Source organism: Micropterus dolomieu, linkage group LG06, assembly GCF_021292245.1.
Source record: "Micropterus dolomieu isolate WLL.071019.BEF.003 ecotype Adirondacks linkage group LG06, ASM2129224v1, whole genome shotgun sequence".
NCBI lineage: Eukaryota > Metazoa > Chordata > Actinopteri > Centrarchiformes > Centrarchidae > Micropterus > Micropterus dolomieu.
In genome coordinates this window covers 9,411,950-9,431,400 of record NC_060155.1, presented here as the reverse complement: position 1 = coordinate 9,431,400, position 19,451 = coordinate 9,411,950, and the positions used below count along the sequence as shown (strand labels likewise).

The following is a 19,451-nucleotide window of genomic DNA, read 5'->3' as shown; positions in this document are numbered from 1 at the left end:
TACTGTCCAGACAATGTCCAGATGTAGATTTTGTAGATTTGTAGCTGGTTAAAAAAAGCTATTTGAAAGACAGGGAGTAGAGGTTTGTTCTCTGCGGTACTGCTGAAGATCTGCAATTATCATTAGCCAGAGCGCAAGGTGTCTCTGTGCTCGCTGTGCACTTGTTTTCTTTATCCAAATATAAAACAAGAACAGAAGGTTACTGAATGCTCCTACAAGCCTTTGAACTGACATCTAACAGCCAGGTGTCCTGCGTTTTCTCAAAGAGGACACACAAGGATTTTACCCTCTATTGTGCTACAAGAAAAGGCTTCTCAATTAACACACTGCCTCAAGATACATTTATTTTGACGTTTTTCCGTGACAGAGAAGAGAAAGAGAGTGCTGCTTGAACACACTCGGCGCTTCTTCTCTTCTTATGTATGTGATGATAAAGGCAGGACATTTTTCTTTTAGAAGACAACTTCCCTCTCATACAGGAGGGACATATCTTTATTTGTTTAGTGGGGGGTTGTTTACTTTTCAAGACAAGTGCCATCACAGACAGTTGTCAAAGGAAAACATTATTCAAACTTCCCTGTAGACTTTGGCTCAGGTTGTACAATACTGCCATTATTGATATGCCATTTTCACATAATCCTTCAGCAGTGCAGGGCATGTCGGGGCACCGTAACTCCACAGCATAGGGGAAAGACAAACTTGTAAATATAGAGCGCTAAAGAACTACCTGGGGGCATATTTAAAAGCACTATCTCTTGCATTGACTTTCAGTTTGGTTATGTGTTAAAAGAGGACACAATTACTAACTGACAAAACAAACTGACAGTGAGCAGTGAGTGCCTCTTGTTTTGCGTGCCGTTCCCATATCCAGGGGAGTTTTCAAGGAATACTGTATAAGCAGCAGATCTTTGAAAGTTGGGTTGGCTGAAAAAATAATGATGTCAGACTTCCAGTTATGGTCAGTGAACCGACTCTGTAATACATACTGTGTATCAGTAGCGTCTGAGGTTACAGTCTATGTTTCCAAAAAACATCTATGAGTGATTCATGAAATAGTTACAGCTGAGTTTTTCCCACCAAGAAGCAAAGGATGAAATGCAGCATGTGTCAGTCTCTTTGGTTTGTGACCCCTTAAAATAGAGCTCAAGTGATTAATCAATAACTGAGTCAACACAAAATCAATCAATTAATAATTGTGCTAATTGATTGACTTTTCTGTCATTTTAAGCACAAATGCCATTTTTCCCCTAGTCCTGGCTTCTCAACTGTTAGGATTGTCGTGTGTGACAGCAACTGCCGACGAAAACACTGTAAACATTATGAAAACCACTGCATCTCTCTGCGACACCCTCTGTTTGTTTGTGTCCCACAAGCACACGAGTGTCCGAGCTGTGTGCCACTCTCTCTCCCCTGACTGTGAAGGGGCATCTCTATCTATACATTGTTTTTAATTTTGTCGTCCCTTTTAAGGAGCTTGACGTTTTGGGAAATGATTTGCTTATTTGCTTACTCGCCGAGAGTTGAGATGAGAAGACGCAACAGGAACAGGGGGAGCAGAGAATGCAGGAAGTATTGTGGCTCTGGCCAAGAAATAGTGTGGGACATAACTGGCCATAACCAGTTTTTGTATGGATTAAGTAAACAAGACACAATGAGCTTTGGAGGTGCTGTAGGTGGATTTTACCTTTAGACACAGACAGGCTAGCTGCTCCCCCCCGTTTCCAGTCTTTAGCTAAGTTACTGCTTTCATTGCCACAAGACACGTGAGTGATATTGATCTTCTAATCTTACTCCTTCAGGAAATGAATAAGCTTATGTCTCAAAATGTCTTACTATTCCTTTAATCACCTGCTGACCCCCCTAATTCATCTTGGGTCCTTTTGGAGGGCCCATCCCACAGGTTGGGATTCGCTGCTCTAGTAGTCCATAATGATATGCTCTATGCGTATTGTGAAATGGGGTTGATTATAAGGTTGTACGTGTTCTATTGTTACTACTGATCTTTCAGACTTTGGACTCCACAGCTGATAAGTCAGTTTCCAAGGCAAAGACATAACAAAACACTTGCAACATGAGATCTCCTAATGGGAAGTAAATATAGCAACAGTGCCAAATGTTTACCCTGATCTGCACTTTCACCCCGTGACACTACAAATAAATGATCCAATGCGAAGGCTCCGATGAGGCTGTATGACCTACTGTCACGTACTACACTTGGCTGTCTCAGCACACTATCTGTCCGCGATGTGTGGGCTGGAGACTCTGTCAAATTACAACATTGTCTCAAGGTCAGCTAGGTTGAACACTCAGCTATATGCTCTTTAAACCAATATTGTTCTACACAGGAGGATGGAAATTTCTCTGTAAAGCACGGACCACACACTGAGCTCCTGCTATATTTCAACACGTGTAACAACTATTTCAGGTTTCAGTGGGAGGAAGTCCCTCCGATTCTGCGGCTTCACCTATAGTGAAATACCTTTTCTAAAGTTACTGTCTCAAAGTGACTCATCAAATATTTGTACTTCACAACTGAGGGTGAGCGACTTCATACACAGGCAATTATAGGGGCACTCAGCATGCCTGAGAGGGGAACGACCTGTCTTGACGTCACGCAGAGATCAGAGTCCTGATGCCACACGAGAGGATTTCCCTCTGTTGCTAGGCACCGGGGTTCCGTGTGTGGACAAACATGGGGTTCCTCGTGGCACACCTGTGTTTGAAGTCGACACTGCCACACTGTCAGACCTCTCTACCTATTGCTTCATCACACTGTTGAGTAACCATAGTTATTTTCCATTGACACTAACTACAGTGAGGCATCTGTTATAAAAATCTGTTACAATAGTTTGCACAGCAAACGTTCACACGGCAACCAAATAACTCCCTGAGGGGCAAGGTGAAGCTTTTATTTGATTCGCCTTTTAACCTAGTTTTGGCATGAAAGGTTCCTTACATTCAGTACCACATCAAAACTAAAACAATGCAGTTATGTAACCCTGTGGTTAATACAAAAATGATTGGGTTACATATTATATTTCCTTGAAGTTGTTGTGACACTTTTACAGACACAAACGTTAACTAATTATGCTTTAAACCATAATCCAAAGTATGAATTCCAGAGATAATGAAGGGAATTAAAGCTAATGCTGTCATTTTAAATACCATAAAATGAGAAAATACTGGTTAAAAAATAAAGATGAGTTTATTAGTTTTTAAAAGGTGAATTACAGTTCATTTATATTTATTCCTTAATCCTATTTTGGGGTATTTTCTATTGGTTCACAATCACAATGCTTGAGTTTTTAACCAAAATGTTAAAATATACAATAGTTCATCAGTGGCTGAAATAGCATTTAGCTGAAGGAGCATTTACTTAAATACTTCCAAGTACAATTTTGAGGAAGTTCAACTAGACTCTGCTAGAGAGACATATTGTTCTTTTTACTCATTTTACAGCTATTATTACTAGTTACTTTGCAGATTACAATTTTAAATTCAAATTTATGATTAATTTATCTATAGGTTAAACTGCTGTTTATAAAGTAAAACATTGCTTACACATTAGACAATCAGCCATTGTGCTGCATAATGAAGGCTTTTACTTTTAATATTTTATGTACATTTACACATACTTTATGCTTTAAATGACATGTAACTTTTTCACAATTCTTTAACTTTTTGAACATAAATGAGGAACTTGCGGTTAATCTTAGATACGAGAGTATCTGTTTATGTTAAATATTTGGGAACATAAGAGAGGATACTGCTGCGACCAAGCCCTCCGTAAGCAATCTTGCAACATGGAGGTATAGGTCAGGTCTCCCATCCGACTCCTCAGAGGTTGAATTTGCTTTATGAATGCAACCTTCTCATCATGTGCCAAATACTATATTCACATTGCCTGCCAAGTATCACAGAGACTGATCCCCAGTGAGTGAGAGCACACGTCGACCAGTTAAGTGTGTTCTGCCAATGGCTGTGCCGTGGGGATTTTATGACTTTGAGTTAGAGATGCTTAAATTATTGTTAGCAAGAGTTGTAAAAGTGCCTTTATGAAAGGACAATCCTGTAAAAATCCTCCAAAAATCCTCCATCCTCCTAACACCACACTGTTCAACAGGTCAATGTAGACGAAGTAAATTTAATCTGATCTTGAGTAGGTGTTATGGTGTCAGCCAGACATCCAGATCACAGCTGGATAAAACAGGAATTCACATGCAAAACTGCACTCTAACACTGTCACTCACTCATAGATTAGGTCTGTTGAAAAGCAGACTGACATTATCAATAGATCACTTGCATCAGCGTTAACTGACTTGTTTTTTCAGTCAAAGCGCATAAAGGAAAGCACGGATTGAAATCATTTATTGTTATATTTAAGTTATGTGACAAATGTTCGTGTGCTGTAAAACAAACCGTATGGGCTGTGTGGTGGTTACAGGCGGTTAACACTTTACTTGATCTAGATCACTATCATGAACATTTAAAGCTGAATACCACAGCATTGCGTCTTCAGAAAGTTAGTCATATTTTGTTCCCAGACTCAGCACTACTGCTGCATAGGTGTTTCAACAAAAACAGGTGCTTGCAAGAAGAACACCCCTGGCAGAATCCAGACCATCATGTGAGGACTAACTGGAATAAATCTGGCATTTCAGGTTATGGTGACACAAACTCAATCTTCAGCACCTGCTTTGAGTGCGTCACATGAATTAAGAGTATCACAGTCCCGCTTACAAGACAAACTTGAAAATGACCTCATGCGGGACCACTGCAGTCTGGCTTGGTATGAACAATAGCGAGTCTGTGCTGGTCCATCCTACGTTTCTCTCCAGCATGTCTATGAGCATTGACCACAGCTTGAGTCACATCCTTCCCGGCTTTCCTGCTTGTTTACGGAGTGCTGGCGCTCAACTGCCTATGATATCACGAGCCCTGGGTTATTAGGAGTCGCACTGTTTGAAAAGACCTCCAGGACAGAGTGGAAAGAACCATCCAGGGTTTGCTATAACCACAAGCCTGATACAGGAAACCCCCTCCCCTGTCTCTCTCTGTGGAGTTTTCCTCTCTATTCAGCATTCCTCATTGGTCTGTGGGACAGGTGCCTGCAGATGACACTATGACAACTCACTGTGATGACTGCAGTGACATCACACATGAAATGACGCAAGGAGACGATGGAACAATTTTCTCTAAATAGACATTTAATGATTTAAAATAATGTGGTTACAGACGAGGTGGGGGGGGGTCAGGTGTTGGGGTGGAAAGGAGGGATTTTTTTTTTTTTTTTTTTTAACTGGTATTCTGTTTACCGTGCAACTTACACTGACTTTCCATGTTTTCTGCAAAGCTGAATGTCTATGGAGTCAAACTGACGAAAAAGCACAACAGCCATGCAGGAAGGCGTCGCTCTGACATGTATCAATGGCATCACATTCAGGTGATAATACAAAGCAAGAGAGAACTTTTTAATTTACAGTTATCAAACATATAACACTGAATTGAAGTTCATTAGCATGTAACAAATATATACAGATAATCAACAAATAGGAATTGTGGCAGAACAAAGCAGCTTCATAAAAAATATACTTATTAACCTGTGTGGAGGTGATTACAGTAACTTTAAGTGAGAATTGTAACATACTCTTAAACTTGACCCATTGTAATAGATTGTGTACATGTACATCTCTGCGCTGTATGGGTTGGATGTAAACAATACTCCTGCTCTCCTTGGCCTCGCTCACACTAAACAATAATATTCCTTTCTTTTTTTTTATTAAACCTTGCCTAACTGAAGGCTCCATCTAATATTTGCATTGATCAGAAATTAATATAACTTCAACAAATACAAAAAACTAAACAAAAAGTAGATACTGACTGACTGACACCTGCCATTGATAGCACATTAGCGGCTTGACTCCGCCCCCTCTGATTTCCACCTGCCTACTGCTGGCTGAAGAGCTGCCTACTGGGTCCGGAGCTGGTAATCTGAGGAGGAAATGGACAAGACTTAATCAAATGGACAAAGAAAAAAGGGAATCGGAGAGAAATCAAGTGGAGGCAGCTGATGCTATCCACCCAGAATGAATGGAATATAAAGGAAATGAGATGAGGATGTTTGGCAATTAGTGGCAACATTAGCAAAAAGACCAACATGTGCAACCTTGGCAATCTCAGTATGAAGATCAGGGAAGCTTAACATAAGTTCACTTTCTCACATTTCGCAGGACGTTACCACATTGCCTCATGTTCTACAGTGTATCCCCTTTTCGTAGAACTGCCTCAGTTCAAGGTTGGTTCCCACCACATTGCACTACATTGCCCAACTGTTGCCTAATAACTGCATATATGGGCACTCTGTAAAAGTATTTCTGAACTCTTAACCTACCTCCATTTTGGGTGATGTAGCGCACCCATGGCAGGGCTTGATATCCACTCTTCTCAATGATCTTCAGGTAACGCACCTGTCAAGGGAAAACAAAGCTGAATGACTGGTATGAACATGACTAATATAGAGAAATGACTTTGCACAGAGTCCCGGGGGACAGGAGCCCCTCTCAGGATGCACTGGGAGAGAGCCAGGATACACCCAGGACTGGCTGCCAGTCTATCACTGGGCTAACACACAGACAAACCAAAATATAAATACATTCTCACCTACTCTAACCTGCATGTCTTTGGACTGTGGAAAGTACTGAATTGAGAAGTGAAGTGCCCAAGGGAAACCCACGTAGACAGAAGGAGAAAATGCAAACAGTACCCATTAAAAAGGCCCCAGCCCACTTCCGCACTACATACTCAAAACCTGCAAATAATTTGTATGTAATGTGTTTAAACTACAAAAGTCAAAGTTAAAAAAGCATGACTCCATAAGGAAGTGAATAATTCAACAAAAACTTGATGTTTTTGTCTACTGTTGATGTACACTATTTTCTCACAAAGGAAGTGGCACTCACAGCTGCAAAAAATTGCAGTGATGGTGAGATAGCTCCAAAAATATCACAGCAACCAAAAAAAATATAGAAATATTTCAAAAACCATTTTGCTTTTGTTAGTTTGCAGTGTTGTAAAGCCACATTTTTAATGTACATCAGAGAGCATACATTGTATAATTTCCTGTCAGTATAAAAAGGTATTTCGATATGTTGAATGACAGTATACTGTAAAATGTTGCATGTAGCATGAAAGTGTATATAATTATTATGTACTGCAGAAAGCATTTGGCGTGAAGCAATTTTCTTCTGATCATACCTAACTACAAAGAGTTCAGAGCCACCTTTAAACCCTATCCTTTGAGTATTCAATACTCAAAAGATAGATTTTTAGTTGAGTACTCTTTTAAGCTTTTAGCAAGCTGCAAGTTGTAGTGAGAGTGGTGTTGCTGATGAGGAAGCAGTAGTATGAGTCACACTGAGAAGGGGGAAGCTGATACAGAACAGCTTTCAAGGGAGACACAAATTGAATTTACATAACTGTAACATACTATTTTTTGAGGCCAGAAAGAAAAAAAAATGCACATCAGCATAATCAAGACAACTTTCACAAGCCATTAACCGATGTTTCACCAGACCAATGTTACAACAGAGCTGGTTTTCGAGAAAAACACTCTAAAAATACCCTGCCATCCTGACCATCGCTTAACACGATTGCACGTTTTTTCCCCGTCAGGTGGGAAAAAACACTGTTAAAAGGCATGTCTCTTTAACAATCTGTCCATGTTAGTTAGATTTATAGTGACTTGTTTCTAAAAGATGAGCTATATCTTCATTTATTTGAATTCATTTCTATCACAAGTCAACCACAATTACTTTTCTGTGGCGTGCCATTTCAACTTGTGGTAGCAATAAGTATCTGTCACTGTGAGGTACAAAAATAATTACAGACATTTCTTTCTTGCTTCTGTGTGCTTTTTCAGTAATAACCTTCACACAAAACTTTCTGTTACAAGAAAAAATAAAAAATCAGATCGGTGCTCTCACAATTAGCAGGGATGAGAGCTCGGCCGTTTTAAGGCTGACACGACCCCTCTCAGGGAGATGTCGCCGTGCCATGTCTCCATTATCCCGGTTCCCCGCCGAAAGCAGGACAGACAGGGCAGGAATTTGTGGGTCGTGTGGCGGCGGGCCTCTGGTAAGGCCTCGGTAGTGGCTGCCTTGTTATTACCTTCCACTACACAGTGAGGTCAGAGAGCGAGAGAGCGAGAGAGCGAGAACGCTGTGGCCGCCAGACACATGACGACAAACACATAGACACGGGATCACCAAGTCTGCCGGCACAGCAATTCTCCCTGAACCCAGCAGCCAAACATGTAGTCGGCTTGACCGTGGGTACGCAGTCAGCAAAACTGCATCAAAAGCCATCCTCCGCAAAATATCATTATGGCTTGTAAGATGAGAAGGGGAAAGAAGGATGTTTGTTGTATCTCGTTTGGTAAGTACAGACTACATGTGTGGTCTGGACTTATCAGGCTTTTGGTAGAAGCTTTGGCCCGAAAAGTATCTACCAACTTGTTTGGGTCCCTCAGCATCACCTAAAGATGGGAGATTTGAAAACCTAACTACAGTTCTGCTCGTTCTGCCACTCGGCCAAAGTGTGGGATTACTCCATTCCTAGTTAAATTTATAAGGTGCAGTTACTTGCATCATACACACTTCACATGTGCTCTTCCCTACACTTAGTGGCAGAGTTAAGAGGAACTTTCTCATGCTTTGATATTTACATGCGTCTAATTAAACTTCATAGCCTCTTCTCACACGTACAGAGTTGTGTTACTGGCTGCATTAGAGCCTGAGACCCAGTCTGCTGTTACCCTGTAATCAGGAAAGGTTACTGCCCTGACAAGAGTTCGATGGGAATATAACTCTTAATAAGTCGCCTTTGAGATGGTGGCTGCAACGCAGTGTGATTAGAAGAGTTTTGAAGCTTTTGGCTTGACAGAACAGTGGAGGCCTACAGCAACTTGGGAACTAGTGAACTGCTAGAACTTAAGAAGCTGAATCTGATATTTTAGGTTGATACTACTCAGTAGAGCACATTTTCAGATGTCAAATCTTTAGGAAATAACTGACTGAGCTATCTCTAGCACTCAGCTGAGGTATGTTAGACAAGAAAAAAACAACAAATAGATAAAAGAAAAGTCCCCAGAGTGCAATGCGGTTTTCAAAACCAGACCTTCACAGGTGGCTTCCTTCCAGGAAGTTACTAATTTATTGGAAGATAAATCGTTATTGACATTTGATCCGTTTATGATGAGTTTCATATGTTTAGTCATTAGCTGTAATGTTTTGCTGTTTAGCTAGATGGCCTGATGAACAGAATTATGCAAATGAATATGTTTTAAAAACTGTCCCAACCAATCAGTAGAGAGGTCCATTAATAGTAAAGGTAGTATTGCCAAGAACCGCTTACAAAAATTGAATATTGTCTTGGAATATAAAGTTCGGAAAAAACTGACATTGTTCCATTGTAAACGTGTTGATACATTATCGCATTTCTTTTACATCTTTTTAATGACTGAGTAAATCCAGATTTATATTGCTAATACTGGTGGTCAAGAAAAGCACAATGGTGTTTGTAGACACTGACCACTGCACCGAAGTGTGTGTTCAAACTGAAAAGGAATAGGAAATGTGTCAGCAATGGTTTGTAGAAAACCACAAAAAGAGGATCCATCAACCAAATAACTGGGCAAGATTTCACTGTATATTATATTACTTTTAGTTGTTGCTTTAGTTCATTCTTGGTGTATCCTTGGTGATGGTGTATATTTTACAAGCATGGACCAGGTAAAGCAACAGTGAACACACCACATCAGTGCAGATTTGTTCGTTTCAATAGGCTAAGTCATTAACAAGTCTACTCCACTTGCGCCGCACCTGCTGCTGTGAAAACGAAATAACAGGTGGACAAAGAGTCCAGAGTTATGGGTCTTTTTGGCAACTTTACAAAAAAAACACTACTGATGGAGAAAGTCAACAGAGCAGACACATACAAAGAGAGAGAAATATAGAGGAGAGGCAAGCCGGTGTGTTTGCAGTAAGAGACCAGAGGTGTAGGTGTGATCATTTGGGGAAAAGACAAACTGAAGGGAAAAGGAGCAGATTCAAGTAGTGAGCAAACACTAAAACAAGGTGGAGAATGAAGCAGAATTAAAATTGCGAAATAAGAAATAACCTGCTAGAAATTGAAAGATTTCTGCTAAACTGTGTTAAAAGAGAAGGTTTTCTGGCCAAATGAACTGATCTAAAAATAGTAGACAGGGACTATAGAGGAGTTAAAAAAAAACAACTAATTTTTAGAAACAAGATTAAAAGTTGAGGCCATTTGGGGATTTTAGCTTTTACCGTAATGTATGACAAGGCTTTATCACATGCAAAGCAACTCCGTACCTGCCTTTGTCGCTGCACTATGACTTAATGCACTTGCTTTTATTCAAGCATCTGTTCATTTATGGATTGGCAAAGGTTTGAAAAGGAAGGAAGGAAAAGGAGATTACTTATTTCAGATTGCCAATTACCTTGGAAAATGGCAAGCATTCTTACACTGCCAACACCGCCCCAATTGAAAGTACAACATATCTCAATTAATTTGGGTTTGAGCTTATTGTTTCCGAGTGGGCTGCATAATGTCCATACAACCTAATAATGTTTTATTGACTATCACAGGAAATGTGGAGAAGCTGGAAAATATGATCTTGTAGCTCTTTTTTATGAGCTATACAGAAAGCTGTATTAAAAGTTAAGAAGTAAATAAAAGCGTGTTAGAAGAAGAGAATAAAGTTGATCAAAGAGCTACTGTAAGGGTGGATGGTAAATACAACAGATGTTATTAAAGTAAGTTTTGAAATACTTTATAGTTTATATACAATTTGACTGTTTATACTGTAATACGAATTCATAAATGCTCAATAACCAAGCTTTGCTGCTCTAGGAATCTACTGCCTGTACTTCCTGTATTTTTTAAACAAACACACTTACAAACAGCTGTAATTATGTAACAGTAATTGGGTAATATTTCATAATCTATACAAAGTTTGGTTTTAGGAATCAACAATTATTTACGACTACAAAGATGTACGTAGCTTCTTCTTAAGCACATTTTGTAATTACAGTGTGATTACAGTTCACCGCATACTCATAGGAACTGACTATGTGGTGGAGAGGTTGGCCATATCTACATATGTGCTAACTGAGAATCATTAACGCTTTCAAAGTGAAATAAGTGACGTTTAAAATCTAGAGAGAACGAGTAAAAAACACAAAGATCTTTTTCCTGTGGTTTTTATTATTACTCTTCTCTGTGCGTTGAGCTATATGATCCAGCATTTTAAAGTCTTTTCATTTAAACAACCTGTCTCCTTGTCATTTAAGACTGAGGCATTGATTACTTGGTATATGTTCCTAGAAAACTAGCATTTAAATAAAGGCGCCAGTTTTTTTTTTGTTTGTTTTTTTCAACTTCTAGTATAAACATCACTTCAGTATTTCAGTTTAAGAGCTCTTGCTTTAGATTATAAAGCCCAGTGTCAAATGAGGCCTGGTTAATGTAACCGAGGTGTAGTTATTAAATGGACCTATGGAAACTGCTCTTTTTTCTTTCTCGAAGCAATAATATGATTTTTTTCAAATGGAGTTTGCCATGCTGCCATTTTTTCCCCTCACATAAAGACATGGGAAAACTTAATTTTGTGTCACTGTGGTGCTACACGTATAATCACAGGACAGCTGTGATTATATAGTAAGTGTAGCACATCTGTGTACGTCTGTGGTCAGGAAGAGTTTTCATTCAGACATGAAGGAAAAACATTATCTTCTCTCTCAATTTCACAATCAAAATCCAATGAATCTACTCACCTGTAACTAAGACCGACATTTTAGATCACTGTGATTAACATAAAGGCAGAGGGTCATGTCCGAGATGATGAGCAGTTGCTCTCTGGTTTGTTCAACAGTAAAAATTTTCTCCACCACAAAAAGGAGTCACACACTTTAAAAGTGCTCCATTACTGCCCCCTCTGGCAAAAAACAGGACAAAAACAACTTAAATTCCTGCTCTGAAGACAGAGTATGAGACACTGCTATGTGCCATAAATTTTAAATCCAGGATGACGGGGAAACAACATAGAACCACAAGATATTTGGACTATGCAGTCATGTGCGCTGGAAGATCATCAATCTGCTCCCATTTGGTTTAGTAAAGGAATAATAAAAAACACAATTCGACCAACTATAAACAGAACAGACGTTTTCCTGTGATACAATGTCCTTAATTTTACCTCCATGTGCTGCTGCAAGAAGGTTAAACAAATTACTTGTGGAGTTATTTTCTGTTCGACAGAGGTCATGTGTGCATATCTGCCGGATGTACCTGGATGCCGGAGGTGGTGAAGTATGGGATCTCAAACTTGACACTGATTGGCGGCTTCCCCTCCTTGTCTTCAGCCTCTACACTGGGCAAACCGAAGTGGGCCCGCATCAAATACTCCTTCCCACCCTGTGACAGTTATAACACAAAGTCTATAATACAAAACTAAAACTCTGGAAACCTCATGTGTTAAACCCTAAAGAGAGTCCCCTTACAAGTTTTTATAAACATTAACAGCAGGACAAATGCAGAAACTGACACATGGAAAAAAAAGGTGAAAAACACAAGCAAAGTGCAGCCGTAAAACTTCCAAAAATCCCAAACACAAGATTACAAGATTAATAATTTTTAACCATCTGCATGATACTCATGAGTCATGATTTCTGCTCACAGGGAAGGACTTGATTGACCAGACAATCTCGCTGTTCTCAGGCACCCACTTCACACTGCCCACTGTGGTCTTAAATTTGGGTGAGTCGGCGTCCGTTGGCACAGGAATGTGGATCTCCACGTTGTTGGCTGTGGAACGCCTTTTGAACTGACTCTTTGCCTGAAACAAGTAACAAGCAAGTTAAACGTGAAGTCCAGCCTAAACAGGGTATTCAACCAGGGCTTAATGATAGCTTTATATATAGTATAAAATAGGTTGTGTCACGCATGAAAACACGAGACACAAAGTGCCTGAAAATCATTACAAGATATTGGTACTCTGATGTGAGGGAACATACCTTGAGCTCATCTGAACTGCATTACAGCCAAAACATGTTTGTTTACTTTGTCTTCTATGAATAACTATGGGGCTGACAACAAAGGCAGTACTGCAATAAATTACATAGCAACTTATGTACCAACTGAAAAAGTGACTTACCTTGATCATGTACTCGATCCGACTGTGGGAGTGCTTCTCAATAACCGATTCAATCCAGATCAAGGGCTTCACCTAGGGTATAAACAACACACATATTTTACCCACAATCAAATAGATTTTAAACAGGTACCAGAAATGATCAGCCTAGCAGCTCTGCATGGAGCCCTGCATTTATAGGAGACGTAACACATTAAGACGTTAGGGTGACATCCCATGCATCGGAAAGTGTAGTGTACTGTTAATGTGACTGACTAATCTTAATAGTAGTTGACAGGGAACGACCAGTTATCTACAGCTAGGCCATCCTCCAATGTATGGACAGAAGGGCAAAACCATTTACATTTACCTTAGAAGCAGATCTCTTTCTCTACGCAAACAATTACACAATCAAAATGTGGAAGTCTGCGGCATTCGTACACTTTCTGATGTACAGCCAAATTTAACGTGTTACTGTGTCACATCATCATCTGTAACTGCAAGACCTGAGCAGATTTGCCAGGCTGAGAAGGCTCTGGCTCCATTACATTTAACATACTGTAAATGTCAGTTTGAATAACATATGACAAAGTCACCACCCAGTGGACACCAGATATTACTACACCAAGAACCAACATCAAGTGTTTAAAAATGGCAGAGAAAGAGATACTCAAATTTACTTTGTGTGTTCTCAGTGTTGTTCTATTTAGGGAAAATACAAACTATCCTAATCAGAGTACATTAACTAGAAAGACTTCTGCTCCACTATACCACTTCCCCTCTCACAAGCTTACTGGCAACCCTATTGTGAAACATTCAGAATTTCATGCCAGTTTAAACTTTAAACTCAAGTGCTTGTCTATAATCTTCTCCATTACTTATATATTTTTCTACTAAATTTCATGACTCTGCATTTGTTATTTGAAATGCTCATTGGTTGATGATGAAGCAACTTGGGCCTTATTTAAGCAACGGCTGGTTTGGCCAAGGCCCCATCTCCTGCGTTTTTTTTCCAGGTTAGGAGTTATGTTCATAAATATTTACTTAGCGTACTGACTGTGCCTTCCAGCAACGTTTTTGTAAACATCGTTGCTCTATATAAGCCTTCAAAAAAAAAAGTGCATTCTCTAGGATTTACAGATTTGTAAATATTAACCAGAAACCAGATAGAAACTGGCTGTCAGGAGTACAGGGAGTTATTCTGATGGGCTTCACATATTGGGCCATTGAAGAGAAAAACAACATGGAACATGTAATACCACATATCCACAGGTCATTATCATAATATATATATATATATATATATATATATATATATACACACACACACACACACACACACACACACAGTAGTGTTTGGTAATGATTCACCTGCTTTTACCACAGTTAATTTAACAGTGGTGTATAGATGGTGTAGAGGTTAAAGGAAAATTCTGGGATATTTTAACCTGGTGCATTTCCTATAAATATGGATCGCCTCCACTGTTTGTAGATATTTGAGGAATAAAGGACTCGTAAACAACATACTGTATATCACGTGCCCCAAATAAACATGAAGTAAACACAAAAGGTAGCAACCTTGGAACAACCATTATGGCTAAGAATATAGGGATCTAGCTCCACAGTGGGCATTAATTTCTGTACTGGGTCAAGAGTCCAGGGCCATTCTGATGTGTAAACCACTTTGTAACACTGTTGAAAAAAGCTATATAAAAGTTCTTATTATTTTTATTCCCTATTCTGTCTCTACCCTACAGCTACTCTTCAAGGGGGCCACAGAAATAAAGATCCCAAACTGAAAGGCTATTAAAAAAAGCTATTTAGGGCTAAAATACAGCACTAGATTTGGTTCTAATTTGAGTTTTGTTTTCTGTAGTGAATTCTAGGTACAACCTCAGTGAATTTAAAGTAGTGGTCACAGTTCATGTTGCGATCTTGACTAGCTTAATGTGCTCTGTACTCTGATTTTAATTCCAAAAACATTAGCTGCTGCATTTCCAACAACTGATTCACAGGTTGACAGGTGGCCTGTGATGACAACATTTGAGAACATGCACATTTAAAAAAGGCACTCAAGGAACTAAATAGCCTTCCTCTTGTTAGGGTCAGTCTATTGAACCACCAGACCCTGTTGGTAGAATACACAGGGGTCTGGAAGGTGTCTGATCTGCTGTACTCACGTGAGTGTTTAGGCGGTAGGACATGAGCTCAAACTCTCCATCAGGAGGAATGAAGGAGATGGTGCGATCGTTCTCAAAGCGAGACAGACGGACACACTGGTGAAACTTTACATCTTCCAGCTCTACTGATTTACTCTTTCCTCCTAAATTAAAAAAAACAAACAAACAAAATAGATAATTTTAAAAGGAGAAATAAAAAGGAGTAAACCTGCATTCCAGGAACTGGTATAAATCAGGCCATGGTCAAATTGCATTTGCAAATAGCTATGAGGGTTTTTCCAATCAGCATGAGGTAACAGATGGATATGGTGTATGACACATAGCAACACAATGAGTACCAGGAAGAATGGTCTGATTGTCACTCTTGTATACATCTATTATAAAGGGTCATTTATTATCATCAAAACTTCCATCAGGCAGCTCCTTGCCCAGCTCAAATAATCTGTTAACACAATATGAGTGAAGTCTGTTATGAGAGTGAACTCACGTCCAGTGTTTTCAAACAGAACCTTGTCATTAAGGCCCAGCCGCAACTCAGGCATTCCAGACAGGAAGACACGCATCTTAATGGAGCCAACAATCTCGCTACGTAGGACGTTACCATTTGCGCTAACCTGAAAAACAGAGGGATTGCAAGTGTCAGTGGTCACAGGTTGGTGGGAGAAACACATCACTGACAGTCTTTGGAACTTAAAGAAAGCATTCCCGGCAGCCCGCAGAAAATACAGCAAGTTCAGCTCACTAATGTTGTGACGCACAAAGGGAGGAAGTTTTACTAACACGGTGATTGCCATTCTTTAAGCAACACAACACTTCTAAAACAAGGAGTTCCTACCAGGAGGTTGACTGACTCAATGACGTCCAGGAAGACCTCATTCTTCCTGTACTTAATGCCCTCTGACCTCCAGGAGACAGCATTGGTGACCGTGGCGGGGGGTCGTGGGGCGCCAGTGTCCAGCTTGTGCCCCTCCTGGGTTATGTATCTGAGAGAGAAAAATGTAAACACTGAGGCAAAACAGATTAAAGGGGAAATCAACTGTCTGCGGTGGCGAGTTCCCAGAAAACATCAAAGAATAGGAGAGACACTCATGACTTATTGCTGAACTCAGAAGATAGGGGAAAATCCAGAGTTAGCTTGCTACATGTCTGCATCAACCACAGTCTTGTAAGTTTAAACGGTCATTACGCTGAGGACAGTAAGCTCCTTATGACTTGCAGGTATATAGAAATAAAAACACCAATACCACAAAGCTGAAAAAAAGCTATGTGTAAGACCTGATTTACTGGATACATAACACTCAATGTATAAAAACGTTACACCAAAAGGTTGGTTTAAGACGGTGTGCTACACTGGTTGGTGAAAACACAAGGAAATGTCATCAAGAAAATTAGCGCTTGAAGAAACAGTTGCTCAACTGACAATTAACAATAACAATTGTATTATTGAAAATGACCAACGTTGTTAAAGCTTCTCAACTGTTACAACGTCAATTTGGACTCTGGGAAAGGCTTTAGGATTTTTGGATTTGTCATGTTTGGGTTTTTTGTGCATTTTATAGACAAAAAAAGTGGTAAAAAAAAAAAAAGTAATAGCGCTGCAACTAACGATTATTTTCATTGTTGATTGATTAATGTATTGATTACATCTCGATTAGTTGTTTGGTCTATGTCTATAAAATGTCAGAAAATTGTGAAAAATGTTTCCCAAAGATGTTGTCCTCAAATGTCTCGTTTTGTCCACAACCCAAAGATATTCAGTTTACTGTCATAGCGGATTGGAAAGAAAGCAGAAAATATAATAATACGAAAGCTGGAAAGTACTCAAACCGATTAATAGTATTTAATAGTATTACATTAAAAAATATTAAGTTGACAACTAAGAAATGAAGCATTCAATAATGGCAGTATTTATTAGTTGCATCTCTCATGAATGAACATAAAGTTAATTGCAGTGAGAGTTTACTCACTCTTGCAGAATCTTGCTGTCTGTGGTCTGAGGATAACCAAAGTCCATCAGCTCATCCATCAGCTCATATATGATGACAAAGTTATCTCTAATGCTCTCTTCCTCCAATTCCTTGAAATACTCGGAAAAAACCTGCAGAACACAAACACTGTCTCATAATCCTGTTTGAGCGTCACTGTAAATATAGTGTATATGGCTTTGTTAGTATTGTTTATTATTCAAATCTACTGTAGACAAAAGCAAGTAAAAGCACCCAATCCTACCTGGACAATTTTGTACAAGAAGGAGAAGACCAGCGAGACGCTAGCATTTTTCTTGGATGTTGCAACCACTGAGGTGATGTGTGTTAAGAATTTTAGTGACAAGATTTGAAAAGGCAGCATAAAAGAATTTAATACCAAGTGTTGACAAGTTGCTTGCTAGGATACAGTAGAGGTTATTGTGTTTGATCCACATGAAACGAACTCCTCCATGGGCCAAGATTGGCGAGAGCGTCCCCTCCTCCTCTTTGTCCATGAGAAGTGTCATGAAGTGCTCAATCTCTGACATGTCCACATCGCCCCGGTAATTTCGGCATACCAGTACCTGAAAGGAACAGGTAATATTTGTGCAGCTTGCAATATCAATGTAGCTGCATGTTAGTAACAGCTGCAGTACTGATGGAAGTGCTGAAAACCTGTAGGCTATCATGGTTATATACAAATGAAATACTTGTTAAAATGTTGGCGGTCAGTTACCAAGGGGTAAAGTTAACAATATAAAAGAAAACTATTTTATGTTCAAATGTGTTGATTCATTTATACTTTCTTTAATCTTTAAACATCCACTGTGGGATCTGTCCTGATAAATTTTGTGTACAGACAAAACTGGCATTTAAATTCTGATTAAAGGTAAACACAACATTGCCTGAAAGGTGCTGTAGTCCAATATACAATTCGACAAAGCTACCTTGTCTAGAATGCACATATTAAAGTCACTACAGTTTTATTCCACTAAAACTTTATTTATTCACCACTCTCTATTTCAGAGCTGTTCATACTGTTATATTGTCATATTGTAGATACTGTATACCAAATCCACCTACCTCAAGTCATTACTCCTGCACAAAATACTTATTTATTCCAGTATCCTTTGCACTAGGCTTCATCGCACTGTGTACATGTATATGTACATGTATATCACATCCACCACCGACATGTACATACTCCTGCATTCTCTGCTCATTGCACTATTTGTCAATATGTCTAGATTGTTTTTGTTCATAGTGTGTATATTTGTGTTGTCTACACTAAAGTCTGCGTCTGATTTTCTGTTATTTTTATTATTGCGATTTTGTATTTTTGTATGAGTAAGCACATCGTGAGCAATATACAAGCCAGAGTCAAATTCTGTGTACACATACCTGGCAATAAAGCTGATTCTGAATAACTTTTACGCCGAATTTACCAGAAGACGCTTAAGGTAGAAAGTTGTTTTTAGGTATATAATACAATGTATGTTAATACTTTGCATAGAAGCAAAGAGGTGTGGAAACTAACGAATCTTGAAAGGAGATTTGGCAGTTTCGTTTCGCTCCCTGCTGCTAACAGCTGGTCACCTGTTTGTTAGTCAGCGTATCTGTCGTTTATTTTCCGTTACGTGGCCTAGTATTTTTTTTATTTTTACCTATCATATTAAAACCGACCGCAGTGTTTTGGTGCAACATACAATCTTGAACTACAAGCCAAAACCTTAACACAGCATATCAAACTATTCCGATACGTTTGCAACCCTGCTGCACATTCAGCCTCATAATCTGTCAATTAAGAATGTGCTAGCTAGGCTAACGTTAGCTTAGCAATGCAGCAGCAGTGCCGTTATCTTACCTTTCCTTTTAAATCCAAGACGTACACAGCACTCGCAGACATCTTGAACTAATGAATACGAGCTTAGTTCAGCTCTTTATCAGCACCTTCTTGACAACGTTTGATAATAACTAATTCAGGGGTAAAATCAAAGAAAAGACTTTCATTCATAATACCGAAAAGAAGAAAGCCACCCTTCCCTTTTTGTTACACCATCCATGCAGCTAACAAGCGCCCCCTATGAACCGGGA

At 39.3% G+C, this 19,451-nt stretch overlaps 1 protein-coding gene across 1 annotated transcript; it reads right to left on the bottom strand.

The window, feature by feature from the left end:
• Positions 1-5,186: 5,186 nt before the first annotated feature.
• ap1m1 (adaptor related protein complex 1 subunit mu 1) lies at positions 5,187-19,451 on the bottom strand. The gene is made up of 12 exons (XM_046052495.1): positions 19,222-19,451; positions 17,785-17,941; positions 17,620-17,687; positions 17,358-17,488; positions 16,226-16,373; positions 15,878-16,004; positions 15,391-15,533; positions 13,235-13,306; positions 12,758-12,916; positions 12,370-12,495; positions 6,392-6,467; positions 5,187-5,991 (listed from the first exon to the last, which is right to left on the bottom strand). The coding sequence occupies exons 1-12, from the start codon at positions 19,261-19,263 to the stop codon at positions 5,969-5,971; spliced, it is 1,272 nt and encodes a 423-aa protein (XP_045908451.1). The 5' UTR covers positions 19,264-19,451; the 3' UTR covers positions 5,187-5,968.

Coding starts and splice junctions, on each gene's coding strand:
- ap1m1 (XM_046052495.1), bottom strand. CDS start 19,263: ATGTCTGCGAGTGCTGTGTACGTCTTGGATTTAAAAGGAAAG. Junction 17,489..17,619: donor TCTTGTACAAAATTGTCCAG/GTAGGATTGGGT, acceptor TGTGTTCTGCAG/GTTTTTTCCGAGTATTTCAA. Junction 6,468..12,369: donor TCACCACCTCCGGCATCCAG/GTACATCCGGCA, acceptor TTCCCTTGACAG/GTGCGTTACCTGAAGATCAT.